The sequence below is a fragment of the Haliotis cracherodii genome, unplaced genomic scaffold (genome assembly GCF_022045235.1).
Source record: "Haliotis cracherodii isolate W230 unplaced genomic scaffold, xgHalCrac1.p SCAF_11, whole genome shotgun sequence".
Lineage (NCBI taxonomy): Eukaryota > Metazoa > Mollusca > Gastropoda > Lepetellida > Haliotidae > Haliotis > Haliotis cracherodii.
In genome coordinates this window covers 26,186,877-26,201,709 of record NW_027266266.1, presented here as the reverse complement: position 1 = coordinate 26,201,709, position 14,833 = coordinate 26,186,877, and the positions used below count along the sequence as shown (strand labels likewise).

The 14,833-nt window shown below is 39.0% G+C and overlaps 1 protein-coding gene across 1 annotated transcript; it reads left to right on the top strand.

The window, feature by feature from the left end:
* Nucleotides 1–213: 213 nt before the first annotated feature.
* Nucleotides 214–11,539, top strand: LOC139455648 (zinc finger protein ZFP2-like). The gene is made up of 5 exons (XM_071237204.1): nt 214–323; nt 1,449–1,525; nt 4,667–4,861; nt 8,264–8,519; nt 9,591–11,539. The coding sequence occupies exons 1-5, from the start codon at nt 284–286 to the stop codon at nt 11,060–11,062; spliced, it is 2,040 nt and encodes a 679-aa protein (XP_071093305.1). The 5' UTR covers nt 214–283; the 3' UTR covers nt 11,063–11,539.
* The last annotated feature ends 3,294 nt before the right edge of the window (nt 11,540–14,833 follow it).

Here is a 14,833-nt window from a genome sequence, read left to right as displayed (position 1 = left end):
CCTTTCCCTGAAGTAAAAACATTCATCAGCTGTTCAATGTCACGTTAGCCTTGTTCATAGTTGTCTGTACCATTACACTTGCGTCACCTTCCACAGCCTTGTGCATTACAAAATATTGTGATACACTTTAAACCTCCAATACACATCCCTATAATGTACACATAAACCCCTACTGATGAGTGTCTGTGCAACCTCTTGATTTCAGAAGAGAAAACAGCCTGGAAAAAGATCTTCTAAAGGACGGAAATGTGCTCCTTTGAGTCGTCGGTCACAGAAGAATTGCATGGATGTGGAGGTTCCTGGTGGTGATGATCAGTTTTTGTGTAAGCCATCAATGACTGCACCTGCTATGTGGCTGCGGTATGAGGGGTAGAAACTAACATTTTTAGTCCACTAGTCCACTTTGCAATCAGATTAAGCATTATGTTTCATGATTTGCAGTTAGGTAATCTAAGATGAGTCTTCTGAGGCCAGGTTGATGCCTGGAGAGCGGAAGGTTGGTAGTTCAATCACCTGGCCTAAATACCAAACGATGTCAGAGATGGAACCCTTGTTACCTGGCATTAAGGGAAGAGAAGTAGGAATGGTTGGCTAGGAGCCAGTATACTGTCACTCCCTGCTGTATTCCGTGATTTTGGTTGCAGAATATTTTGCAGAAATGCCCACTCAGTGCAGAAATGTACTTATCTTGCAGAAAATTACATTTTTGTGTGCACTATTTTGTATTAATCTGATGCAGAATGTGAGTTTATTGCTAACAGGAAATTCATTAGTATATGTTAACACTAGTGATCTCCAGATTCACTTCAATAAGCTATTCTATCTGTGGGTAAGTTTATCATAAAAATGCCTGCCTCAAGTCAAACTGGTGCAAAACTAAGAAATTCATGGAAACTAAGCTTGAAAGTTTGCAGAATTGTGCCACTCTGCAGAATTATCAAGATTTGGTTGCAGAATTTACCAAAACTGACTGCAGAATTTTGTTTTCTTGGCCGTGGAATAATAGCGAGGAGTGTACTGTGTCCGAGTGTTGTATTCATGTTAATTGCAGGATTGTTTCTCAGTGGGCCTGAGTAGGATAGCTCTATAGAGCCAGCGTAAGTCTTAAATAGTACAGGCAGCTACACACAATTGTTGCAATGTACGTGCAATAATTTTGAATGCGATATTCAACTCCATTTCACCTCCTTCACCATGAATTTATGCTGGGTAAGCATATTGTGTAGAACTTAAAAGTCTCGACTTTGTATGATATTGATATTGAAACAATATTGGAATGCAAATTATGTTATACAAAGTTTAATAACTCAATTTTCAGTGACTGTGTGTGTCAGGTTGTAAGATATTACAATCCACATATTCATGATCACAATGGTATGCCTGCATAATAATTATTTAATAATTCATAGTGATGAAGAAATTGATTAATGTGTCTATTTGTACATCAGATTGTGAGGACTGCCACAAGGAGTATGATGGGGACTGTTCAGTACATGGACCTCTTCTCATGGTCATAGACACAAAGGTATACAGTCAAATACACAAGAAATAGTACATTGTTGTGTGAACCTCACTTGCAAAGAAAGTAATTGGATTACGGAGGTTTATGACCCGTGAAGATCCGGGGTAGAATAGGTCTTCAGCAACCCATGCCTGCTGTAAAAGACGACTATGTTTGTCGTAAAAGGCGACTAACAGGATTGGGTGGTCAGGCTCGCTGTCTTGGTTGATGCATGTCATTGTATCGTAATTGCGTGGATTGATGCTTATGATATCAATCACTGGATTGTCTGGTCCAGAGTCGATTATTAACAGACCGTCGTCATATAGCTGGAATATTGCTGAGTACGGCATTAAACAACACAGGGTTAGAAACAAACAGTTTTTGTCCACTAGTCCTTATAATCATAACATATAACAAACCCTTAAAGGGGCACTGATCTAACGCAATTCCCCGGGACTGGTTGTTGCCTTTGTTATTGTTTTTCCCCAGTGAGTACCCGGATGTATAGCAGAAATCTAGACTAGTTCGCGACCTCTGCTGCGCAATTCATAAGCGCATCAGTCACTTTTATGGGTAGTAATAAGGGCGTATGGTCACATTGATCAACAAAATGAAATACAGTTTTCAAGATAATAAGGTAATGTAGGTATCTTTGTGGGTAGCATCGGTAATGGTGACGAAGTTTTGATAGCAAGTCACTTGCTTTGTAATTTTGCGATTTTCGTTTACACTATTTTGACTTGCAACACAAAGTAAATATTTCACCTGAGCATTGCTTTTTTTATAGTGTGTATATTTTTTTACTGTCAAAATGTGTAACATTTTCAAATTTATTAAACGTCTAAATATTCAGTTATTTTACAAAGTGACTGAAAAACATTTCCATCTGTATTATTATGATAACGAATTCCAAACATTTTGATGTTTAATGTCATCACCAAGAGACTGAAAATGTTACCTTGAAAAGTACATTCCTACGTTTGGCTTCTAATCCTACATAATAATCTGTTGTGATGTTTGTAGGCCCTTTTGATCATCTTTATCAATCTGGACAGATTGTTTAGTCAAAATGACTGAAATATTTACACATTTTATAAATAGCCTGAGAGAATCACATTTTACAAATTGACGGTAATATTTACACGCTTACAAAGGAAAAGACCTGTGAAAACAACGTCTATCGCGCATTGAAGAATTTCCCAACCAAGACGTAGAGTAACAAGAATGAATCGGTTCAAATGAAGGAAAACAAAATGCAAAACCATAATTGCAACCTACCAAATTTATGTGTACAAATTTTAGGCAGCTTCCTTGTTCGAGGAATGTATCCGTGAATATCCACACAAAGGAACAATATTCCACTCATCTGCAGCTGTACAAAGAAACTTATTCGATGTCACGTGTCTCTGTAACAATCAAATATTTTGAAAGATATATATCGTTTCCGGATATCATAACCCGCGTTCGTTTCTCAACTGATCACTTGGATTGTTTCAGGTGTTTCACATAGGTGTCAAGTCTCAAGGGTCAGCTGAGAAAGCCCACGTGACAACTATTTTCATAACGTTCACGGTTCCTAAAAAATAGATTGAGTGATAGATAACAATGATCAATCAATCAACGTATTATCAGTTAACCCTTTGAACAAAGTATGTTGTTTTTACATCGGCACTTCACGCCATGATATGAGTGTATTTCCCTTTGTCTTAGTAAACCTAGACATGTAAACACTCACTTTTGACATATCCACTGTGCAAGATAACAGTGATTAATCAATCAACGTATTTTCTGTTAATCCTTTGATGACTAGGAACGATCCGTTGATTCACAAAAAAAGGTAAATCAACTGATCATTCACCTCTTGCTGGTCAGCCACGTGCATATTACATAACTCACATTTTACATCACTTCAAACCTGGATTTAGATTGAATAATTACCCCAGACACAATAAATGGCAAATGGGAACCTTTGTCAGGTAATCTGAGTGGTGCTACCACTAATTGTACCTGTAATAAATTCATTAACTGAGCATCAAGTGAATGACGACAAATACACAAGTGTAGGGTTATACGAGAAAACGTGGATGACAACAAGGGAGTAGTAATCGTATTATCGACGCAATCCGAAATCCGAAAATGCTTTCACTGCATTGATACTTTTTTTCGTATTAAACTGTAACCATCTGGGGTATTTCCAAATGACGACATCTGATGAGCTCCGCCGTTCTTTGTGTCTGTTTGTTTAGGCTGAAGAAATTAATTAACATGCGCCCTTTGTCGAAATCTTTATAGATCACAGTTAACCAATCAGTGTTTATGCAAAAATGCGTAAAACAAATATTGCCTCCAGCCTCCAAGTTTATTTAGCTGTCCTTGCAGACGGTAGCCCAGTCTCTGGTCACGCTCAGTTGCGTTGCGTATCATCCGGGTACTCACGGGGGAAAAAACAATAACAAAGGCAACAACCAGTCCAGGGAATTGCGTTAGATCAGTGGCCCTTTAAAATGGGCCAATTTCTACTAGTCCTTAAGATACCTTTACTATTTGGCAGTTTGGTAAGGACTACAGGACTAATGCCAATTTCTAACGCTGCAACAAATAAACAAAAAAAAAAGTATTTGAACGTTGGCATACCAGAAATGACACTTAAGTTGGATGACAATGTCTAAATGTATGGCAGTGTGAGCATGATGAGGTAATCTTTTGGTTTGTACATTTCAGAAAATAATGGAAATTATTTGGCAATCATTTAGAGAGATGATACTACTGGTAGATTAACCTCACTAAATTGGATATGTAACATGCGGGTAACCTAGCTCTACATTGAAAACACAGAAGGCTTATTTCCAGTCTACCATGACAAAATTAGAAGCAAACCCTTTGGTATCAGCATAGGTACTCCATGACATGTGATTTGAGCTTGTTAAGTCAAGTGTTTTGAGTGGATTGTCAATCTGAATTTAAAGACCAATAATAGCCATTTAACAAAGGAAGGTGCATGGTATATGCACAAACACTGTTTTATCATCATTATACATTGTACTTTACTCGAAAACTCGTCGATCCCAAAAAGTGAAATTTAGACAGTTACAAACATACAGGCATGCTCCTTATGAATTCTAAAGCATTTACAATGACTTCTCCATTATGGGATCATTTTAGGAAAAACGAGGAAGAGTAGGCAGGGCATGGAAGTCATTGCCTGTTGGTCTGGAGATTGAAGAATCCGGTATCCCAGGTGCAGGTCTTGGAGTTTGGGCATCTCAGGACTTTGTTGCACGCACCTGCTTTGGGCCGTATGAAGGAAATATCATCCAGAATAAAAACATTGTTCATGGATCAGGATACACTTGGCAAGTAGGTGTCGTACATGGCATCATGGTTATGTCTATCTATGGAAAATATAAACATGCAGCTGAATTTAAAGCAAAGTGCCTTTCAGCTCACAGGTGAAAAACTATTTGTTTGGAATGTTTAGTAAGAGTTTGGAAGATGCTGACTAAAACTTCATGTTGTTCAGGTATACTTTGACACGGAGGATCGGGGACGGGTTATTATTGGGACACAATTTTTTAGTTTAATAGCCCATGGAAACATTGATCATGCTAGTTGTGTTATATTTTTAAATATGCATATTTATTATATTTGCCTGAATTGTTTTGTCACAAACAGGTAGAACCACAGTACCACTACAAAGAGAGTTTTGTTTGTGCCCTTGTAATTAGGATCTGTTGAGTATTAATGGGAACCACATTGTTATCCTTAAACCATTATTCCAATAATTTGATCTCTAATATAGCAAATATTCACAAAAACATTCAAGTGACTTCATTTAATATCTGTTTCAAGACCATGAATACTGCTATAGTTTGTAGAGAAAACCTGACAAATGACACCTACAAGAATATAATGTTTGCCCACAGAGGTTAGATATAAATAGGGATTGGGTGACCTGGCATGGTTAGACATTGAGAAAAATGGTTTGCGAAGATCTAGAAGTACACCACCGTGTCTCATCTCAGTGTCCCCGTTGGGTTTTGAAACTGCCAGTCCTGGTGGACTGGCAACTCTAAAAATTAACAGTTCCCTCTTACGGTAGTTTGGTAAGTCCCAACTTTCAACAAATAAATGCAATGACGTCATCTCTGAAGTAACTTAGTTAGATTTACACGTCATTCACACAAAGTTCAGTCACAATGTCTCGGGGTTTTTTGTTGTTTGGTGTTTTTTGTATTTCGAGACTAAGTCACTACAAATATATATTTAACCTCAAAGCAAAGCGAAATGTTATCTCCTTGCACACAAAATAGAAAAACAGGAATCCCTGATGGTAACAGACAACCTGACTGTTCGAAAAATATACATATATGAATATCACCAATGTTTTGTTCAACAACAAAGATGTATAAGGTACTTTATTTGCCGGTCCACAGGGACTGGCAGTCACATGAATTACCGGTCCAAGCCTAATTCTACCGGTAAAAAACTGGTCATTACCGGTAAACAGGAACACTGCATCTGTAAAGTACACAACAGACTTTGTCCAAACTATCTCAGTGATTGATTATGTGATAATGTGGGATCAACCATATGGTAGACCGTATGACCCATCAATTGCTGTAATTTATTAGTGTTTGCCACTAGATTTTAAATATCCTAAAACTCTTTCGATCAGCTATCAAAATAGGGAATAATTTATCAAAACCTCTCAGGAACAGGAATTCTATGTCGACATTTGAACCAATCTCATTAAAATCAGATCTAAGTTCTTGCTGCTGCTAAACAAATATCTGAGATAGAGGGTATGCACACAAGTAAAGTGCACATGTTGTTTTGATGACAAATCATAACATTTGATGCAATCATACTACATAAAAAATGGGCCTAGTTGCCCGAACACCTATAAAACTATAAATAATCATCACAGTCAAGACTGAGATAGAGGCTTAGGAAGACTTACAATGCAGATGGGCCACTAGTAGATATTGTATGAGAGCTTCATTACTTTGCTGCGACCAACGCTACATTTTATTTTGTAATTATATCTACTGCCACATAAAAGTATATAGATAGCTAGTCAGTAGAAACAATTATACTCACAGCTTTAGTTACTTGTGTGTTTACATTACTATACCACCATAGTTTGAGTAAAAGTGCGCACCCAAGTATGATGCACATCCTCGAGGGGATTCCGGTTTTTTGAAAAAAAAGATTTTTCAAGTATTATGTGCTGGAAAGATACACTGTACCCCTTCAGCAAATTCAGGTTAACGAACAGGTGATAAGAAACTTGGTCAATACATGTTTAAAATTTGAGATAAAAATCACCAGACATGTTGATTTACCGTTTAACTTGTATTTTCTGTTCTGCTAGGCCTTGTTTCACATACAGAGATTAAGATTACCATGTATTTTTTCTTGTAAACTAAGCCAGAAACAGCAATCAGATGTACACACGTTTTCTTGGAATCTACCGGTGAATGAGTTAAACTTACCCAATGACATAACTTTAAAGAATTTTGATGCAATGATCGGAACAAATTATATCTGAAACTATTATTTTATCAGGAATAATATATTCCAAAATCATGTTATTTTAGTTGCAGCTTTTACTACATATATTTAAAAACCATAAAGCATAGCACTTCGGTGCAGATGAACGCTTTTTACAGATATATTTTTCCGCATGTCCGCCAGTCACCTTCGAGGCTTGTGATCACGAGAACTATATGTTGACATAGAATCGTCAAACTACAACAAATATGACTTTTAACAAGTCAAAGTATGGCATTTATGATATATGTATCCATTCTCTGTCAACTTAACTTTGTTTCAAGGCGTCAATAACGGTAATCTGACAGTATGTGCTGTACATAACAGTGAGTTGTGCGATCTACCGATTACTTCACACACGATTTCACCGAAATTAATTTTTTCAATATTGAAAGAAATTTTGAATAAAATTAATGAAATAACTTACAAACATAAGTCCAATATATGGTGAACACTTATAATCAGAAAGTGTAATTACAAGGTTACATTGTTGACATTTATTTCCGGTGTTACGTGCTCACGGTAATGTCTTTGCATTGGGGAAAAAACCCATCAAAACACACCCCCTTCAACACAGCTGTGGGTTTGTTTTTTTAAAGAAGCATGCACTATACTCAAGAAAATAAGGTACACAAAAGCAGTAAGGGACCACCAAATTTGAACGGGCAATATTCCTCCCTAATTGCCAAAGATGAAGATACTTACAATCTCATTTAAATCAGATCTTAGTTTTCGCTAAACAAAGATCTGAGGACATCCCATTATGGGTCACGTCAGACCGTCAGACGACAATTAGGGGTTTTATGATTATATCCATACAATCTAGGCCATCTATAAGCCATTCCAGAATGTTTTTAATCGAGAATACGTCAAAATATGTTTCGAAGCGTAGTCGCCAGTTTGAAACTAGTGTCGTAAAGCTCGAGAAAGCTGCCTTCTGATTGGCTAATGACGATTTCTTGTCAGTCATTTCATTGGTCGGTCAAAATTCACGAAAGGCTGTTCTGACGTGACCCGTAATGGGATGTTCTCAGATCTTTGTTTAGCAGTAGCGAAAACTAAGATCTGATTTTGATGAGATTGAAATACTTATGGAATATCAACAATCCTCTTATGTGTAGCACTGACTATGAATGCCAGACAGAAAGTACTTCACCCTATGATGTGTTGGATAATGTAATTGGTAATGTAGTTCCTTTCATTTAGATACGTGCAGATGGACAACCTTCCCACTTTGTAGATGGACAAAACTGCCACACAGCCAACTGGATGAGATATGTCAACTGTGCTCGTACAGAGGAAGAACAGAATCTGACAGCATTTCAATACAATGGTCATATCTACTACAGAGCATACAAGAAGATTGATTTTGGTTCTGAGCTGCTTGTTTGGTATGGACACAAGTATGCAAGGGACCTTGGTATCGAGAGACAACTAAAATTACCTAAAGGTTATTTAAAAGGTAAAGCAGTAGAGAGTTTACACTGTCAGGGTTATGCATGGTTTCGTGGGGTCAATTTTCTAAACAGTTCGAATTCAATCAGAGCATTTAAGACCTGTGTTTACACATTTATTGTATTTTATTTTATTTTCACAGAAGTGTAAACTCATCATGCTCACCATTAAAAAAAGACTTAAGAAATGGATGTTGATGATGGCAATGACAATGATAAAAATAACTTCTTTAAGGGAAACAACTCCATGGAACTCCTTGTTAATGATAAAAGTGTTGCATTAAATAATATGCCCTTTAGATGAGGTTACGTGGGATTTAATCATGCTGCAGTTTAACATGGATAGCCAGAGAGGCGACTAATGGGATCGGGTGGTCATGCTCGCTGACTTGGTTCATGCATGTCATCTTATCCCAATTGTGTAGATCAATGCTCATGATGTCAATCACTTGATTGTATGGTCCAGATTAGATTATTTATCATACAGCTGGAATATAGCTGAGTGCGGCGTTAAACAACAAACAAACAAATTTGTGGTAAACATGTATAGCCTCTGACTTTCAGTTCCTCCTTCACGTGAAGCTGACATGCTTGGATATAACTGAAGACCTGTTCAGTGCAATGTCAAATCCACATCACTCACTCATCATTATCCAGTTAGCAGATCAATCCATCTTGGGTGTTTCATAGATCTGCACTGGAGCCTCAGTTACTTGTCTTCCCATCGGGGGCGGTGGGGTGGCTTGTGGTAAAAGCGTTCACTCGTCACCCCAAAGACCTGGGTACGATGTGTGAAGCCCATTTCCCCCACCATGATATTGCTGGAATATTGCTAAAAGTCGAATAAAACCATATTCACTCACTCACTGTCTTCCCATGGGGATTCAAGGGCCGGATCAGCACTAACCCCTGCTTCCAGAAGAGACGTCTATAAGATGGTTAAGATTGGCAGACATGTATCCATTCTATTGGCATGGGTGTTGCTCAGTTTATCAACCTGGCCAAGACTTGATTAATACTGACTGCAGTGTAAAACAACACAACAAGTTTGACTTTCGAATTCTGAATTTCTTTTCCAGGAATGTACCCATGTGACAGTTGTGACCTGGGGTTCTCATCTGTGGTGTTCCTGTGGAAACATCTGAAGAAGATACACGGAGGAAAACTGACAGCTCAGTTGAGGTTCATAGTGAACACTCAAGGCTACTGCATTCGTGACTTGATTAAACGCCTAGAAAGCCTGGCACTAGAAAACAACCACCTCCCTTTGAAAGACCCAAACCGTGGACTTGAGGAAGCAGTGATCACAAGTGATCCCAAGAGAGACAACATTCAGTGTGAGAGTAGAGGCCAGCTCTATCAATGTAGTAAGTGTGGGGAAGTTTTAGAAACATCAAGCGACCAGAAAAGTGGCATCCAGTGTCCCTGTGGGGTGAAGCATCATCAGTGCAGCCAGTGTGGGAGAGTGTTTACAAGGGTCAGCAGCCTGCGGCGACACATGATACGTCACACCGGAGTCAAACCCTATCAATGTGATGACTGTGGGAAAGAGTTCACGAGAGCAGGCACTTTGCAGACACACATCCAGGGTCACAATGGAGTTCGGCCTTATGAATGTAGGAAGTGTGGGAAAACCTTTGCCCGTTCGCAGAACCTGCACAATCACATGAGATGTCACAACGGAGTCAAGCCTTACCTTTGTAGTAAGTGTGGGAAGACATTTTCACAATCAGGGGACCTGCGGAAACACATGAGATGTCACAGTGGAGACAAGCCTTATCCTTGTCGTGAATGTGAGAAAGCATTCACATCGTCAGGTAACTTGGATGCGCACATGCGGTGTCACACTGGAGTGAAGCCTTATAAGTGTACGGAGTGTGGGAAAGCCTTTACACAATCTGGTAACCTGCAGACACATATGAAATGTCACCATGGGTACGGCGGAGACACGAGTGCGACAAGCGTCGAGTCCCACCAGTGTAGTGTGTGTGGGTTAACCGTTAAAACATCAGGCAGCCTGCGGACGCACATGATGCGTCACAGAGGTGAAAGGCCTTATGAGTGTGCTGTGTGTGATAGGGCCTTCACAGAATCAGGTACTTTGAGTAGACATATGAGGTGCCATAGTGGCGCCAAGCCATATAAGTGTAGTCAATGTGGAATGACATTTACACAATCTGGTAGTCGACAGAGACACATGAAAATTCACAGTAGAGTCGAGCCGTATCAGAGTAGTACATGTGAGAAAGTTACCCAATCAAATCAACAGCAGAGGGCCAAAAGAAGGACCAATAAAGACAAGCCTAGTCTGAGTCAAGAGTCTGGGAAAGCATTCACAGAATCGGCTGATCTTAATCCTCGAGTGAAAAGACATGTCATGGCTAAGCCTTATCAGTGTGGGGTGTGCGTGAAATCATTTACTAAGTCAAGTGTCCTGCAGGAACATGTGACTTGTCACAGTGGAGTTAAGTCCTATCAATGTGGTAAGTGTGGGAAAGCATTCACAGGAACGGGACTCCTTAAGAAGCATCTGCTATGTCACAGGCTGTAACATCTGTAGTATTCTCATGTTATCACTTCTAATAACCTAATTTTTTTAGGGTTTGACCAAAGTAGAAAATATATTGACACTGACATCAGGGGGCACAATTTGGTGTGCAGAGTTGTGGCCCTTGTGCAAGCCAGGAACCTGTGATAGAGAGTTTGTGGATGTCATTGTCCACTTCATTATTCTGAGGAACATGGGTGAAAATCTCACTTGGGGCACAAAACACTGCCTACAGTTGAAAAATAACAGAATGTTTCCGTATTTTATACAAGTTGAAAAAACATTGCCTGCTATCAAATGCTTCCTATTATGTAGTTAGCAGAGCTGGATATAAAAGAATATGTATGTATGCTAGATTTAATAGATGGTTGTGGTATCCTGAATTCAATTTCATGAACATGAACCATTACATGGACCAAAAGAGCCCCCATAAAAGAAATTATAACTTAAAATAGAATCTGAATTGCGTAGATCGATGCTCGTGATGTCACTCACAGGATTGTCTGGTCCAGACTCCATTATTTACAGACTGCGGTCATATAGCTGGAATATTGCTGAGTGCGGTGTTAAACAACAAGCCAAACAAAAACATCAACTTATGATCTTGATAATAATAGTAAATGTTCAGTAAGGTATGAGGTTTTATCATCCAAAACTGGCTCCCACAGGAGATATCGCTTAGGTGAGATCAAGTGATATCTACACTGTAGATATTGCTGCAATGAAATTGCATCACAATGCTTTGCAGACCATTGTGACTTCATTGGTTACCATGACGTCACAATCAAATGACATCACTAATGGCTCTGCTACTGAAGCTGTTAGCACTACTTTTTACATTAAAGACACTGTTTATTACTGTCTACAAACTGAAAAAGTTGGATGAATGATGCTGGATGATAAATAAGTGATAATAATAATGATAAAAGTGGCAAGCCTCGGAGTTTTCCCACCTGTATCAACTCGTGTCAATATATTTGATATCAAAAGACACTCGGGTGAGATTCTCTATATGTTTGTGTTCGTCTTGCTTTTACATGACTCGACAAAAACATTGTTTATGGTTTGTGGAGAAAAATAGATTGTAAGGATCAAGTCATAATCAATATTTATTGCAGAACATTTAAACCAATATCCTTTTAACATAGTCATTTTAGATATACTTCCTATCATTTCTGGTCATAGGTGATATTATATGGAGATAATTTGGAAGTTATGTAACAGTGTTGAGTAACAAGACAAAACGATTCTGACTGTTGAAGCCCAGGAAGTCGCTGTCGGTTTCATCGTTAACGATGTTGTCCATGACATTGTCATCAATATTGTGGGCATCATCTTCGTCGTCCTGGGTAACTCTCTAACTTCGTCTTTGTACAGGATATCCTCTTTGGTTCCATCCAAGGCATTGGTTATACAGCACTTCTTGAATGAATGGGGTACCATTTCATCTGGGATTTCAGACCAAGCTTCCAGAATCCATGTACACATACGCCATAGTTCAGGGTGACGGATGCGGCCAGTTGCTGTTGTCTGCTGCCCTTCTGCCTTCCATAGGTTCCACTTTGATCGAAGAGTAGACTTAAATGGCTTATTCAGAGAGAATTCCAGTAGCTGAAGAAGACTTGTACCCCCCAGGTTTGATATCGTCTCGTCACTGACGGCAGATGATGGCATCGGAATGCGTCTAACTCTAGTAGAATTTTCTCTCTACGCAGGCCACCAGGTGTCCTCTTCCAAACAGTTCTGACCCATTCTTCAGTCGTTTCGCCTTTGAACAATCCCTTCTCATGAACACGGACTTTGACTCTTTTGGGAAAAGGTTTGTTCTTTGGTAGTGTCTTCCTCTTAAAAACTCAGGTCTACGACACCACCTAATGCTGGCCTTGAAATCATTTGGGGAGATGTCTAACTTCTTGGCGATGTCCAGGGTCTTTATGCGGATATACGTTGTACATCCGACGCTCCTTCACCCACCCTATCAGTTCTACCTCTACCACTGTTTGGCATGACCACCAACTTCGACTTGTTTTTATCTCCACAGTCTTATGTTTGACTCAGCACAACCATACGTTCGTCCAGCCTGTTAATGGATCGTTCATGATGGGGGTAGATCAACTTTATCTACTTCTTGGCACAAGCATGCCAAGGAAAAAATATGACAACTCAACCACATTCAACTTCAGATCTAATGAGTGGTATTTCACATCAATATGTTTCGATCTGTTGTGATTTACAGGGTTTTTACAAACTGAGAGTGCACCTTTACACATTGAATTTAGACTTTAGTTGGATAAGTTTAATTTTATTTTTATTGTGGTGTATCACCACAATAAAAATAAACTTATCCAACGAAAGTCTAAAGTCAATGTGTAAATTGGAAATGTTACCATGAAGCTTCGAGAGTATTGTTTTGTTATTGTTTGGAATCTGCTGTAATTTCCATTCGGGAAGCTACCTTGTGGTTTTTCTGTGCAATGCACCTGCTCCTAATAGGGGTTGTTTTTCTTGTAATTGTGCTGTACCTTTTTCTAGTTGTTCTGTTGCTTGTGTATGTGTTTCTGTTTTGAGATTTTTGAGTGGTGGTTGTTCTGCTTCCATCCCGAACTCTGTGTTTCGGCGTTCGCTTTCGAGTTTGCTTTGCCGTGCGTATAGATATTTTTTGCCTTTCCTTTTTGCTTTAGTATTGCTTGCCTTTTCTTTAGTACACTTGAGAGCGAGTTGGCAATTTTATTTCTAAAAATAAACTATACATGACGGGCGATTTTACGCCGCTGCGCAACTCTCGCAGTAACATTTGAAGCTTACATAAAATCATACCAAATCTTTAAAAAAGACATTCAGTGATATTCTTACTGGTCAGCTGACTCACATTTATTGAAGTTTAAAATAACCAAATAGAAGAGGGCAGAACATGAATCAGCATGATCAGACTAAAAGAAATAGATACAATTCAGTCAATATCCTCAAAATCAGATGTTATTTGTTTCTGTAACAGTTCCAATGTCTTAACTGAAAGGTAGGGACAGACATTGATAAAGTGGGATCAAATTGAGATTTTTACCCATATGTTTACACTCAGGTGAATGAAACTAGGATGCAGAGAGCTTATATAGTAGATATGTATGTATGTGCATGTTAATCCATCAAAAGTAACACGATAACAATGGTGAAAACTTAACGAAGACTCAGTAATGGACAAATGGATGCACTGATTGGTAATTAATAAAGGACATATCGAAGTAAGCTGGATGAGTTAGCCTTGATAGGGGGCTCAAGCAACAGATAAATGGAGGCACAGATTAACTAAAGCCAATAAGTCCCAGTAACTAGGCAGCTCTTGCTGCTCTCGGCAATATTCCAGCGATATGACGCCGGTCTGTAAGTAATTGAGTCTGGACCAGAGGGTCCAGTGATTGAGATCATGAGATGGCTCTACGCAATTGGGATAAGATGACATGCATCAGCGAGCCTGACCACCCAATCCCGTTAGTCGTCTCTTACGGTAAGCATGGGTTGCTAAAGACCTCTCTGAAGATGTCATCGATCCCAATTGCGTGGATCGATGCTCATGATATCAATCACTGGATCGTCTGGTCCAGACTCCATTATTTACAGACCGCCGTCATGTAGTAGCGGTTAGAGGGTGGATGTTGGTGGGGCACACACAACACGACGCTTCTCGTCAGTTCACATGACAACCGTCTTTATTCAGAGAGTAGATAATAATCATAGTAAACCCTGAAAATATAAATCAAACATCATAAGTATTTTTGT

Excerpts from the sequence above, each read along its gene's own strand:
- LOC139455648 (XM_071237204.1), top strand. The coding sequence starts at position 284 with ATGGATGTGGAGGTTCCTGGTGGTGATGATCAGTTTTTGT. Across the intron at positions 4,862-8,263 it reads GATCAGGATACACTTGGCAA|ATACGTGCAGATGGACAACC; the intron begins GTAGGTGTCGTA and ends CCTTTCATTTAG. Across the intron at positions 8,520-9,590 it reads ACCTAAAGGTTATTTAAAAG|GAATGTACCCATGTGACAGT; the intron begins GTAAAGCAGTAG and ends TTTCTTTTCCAG.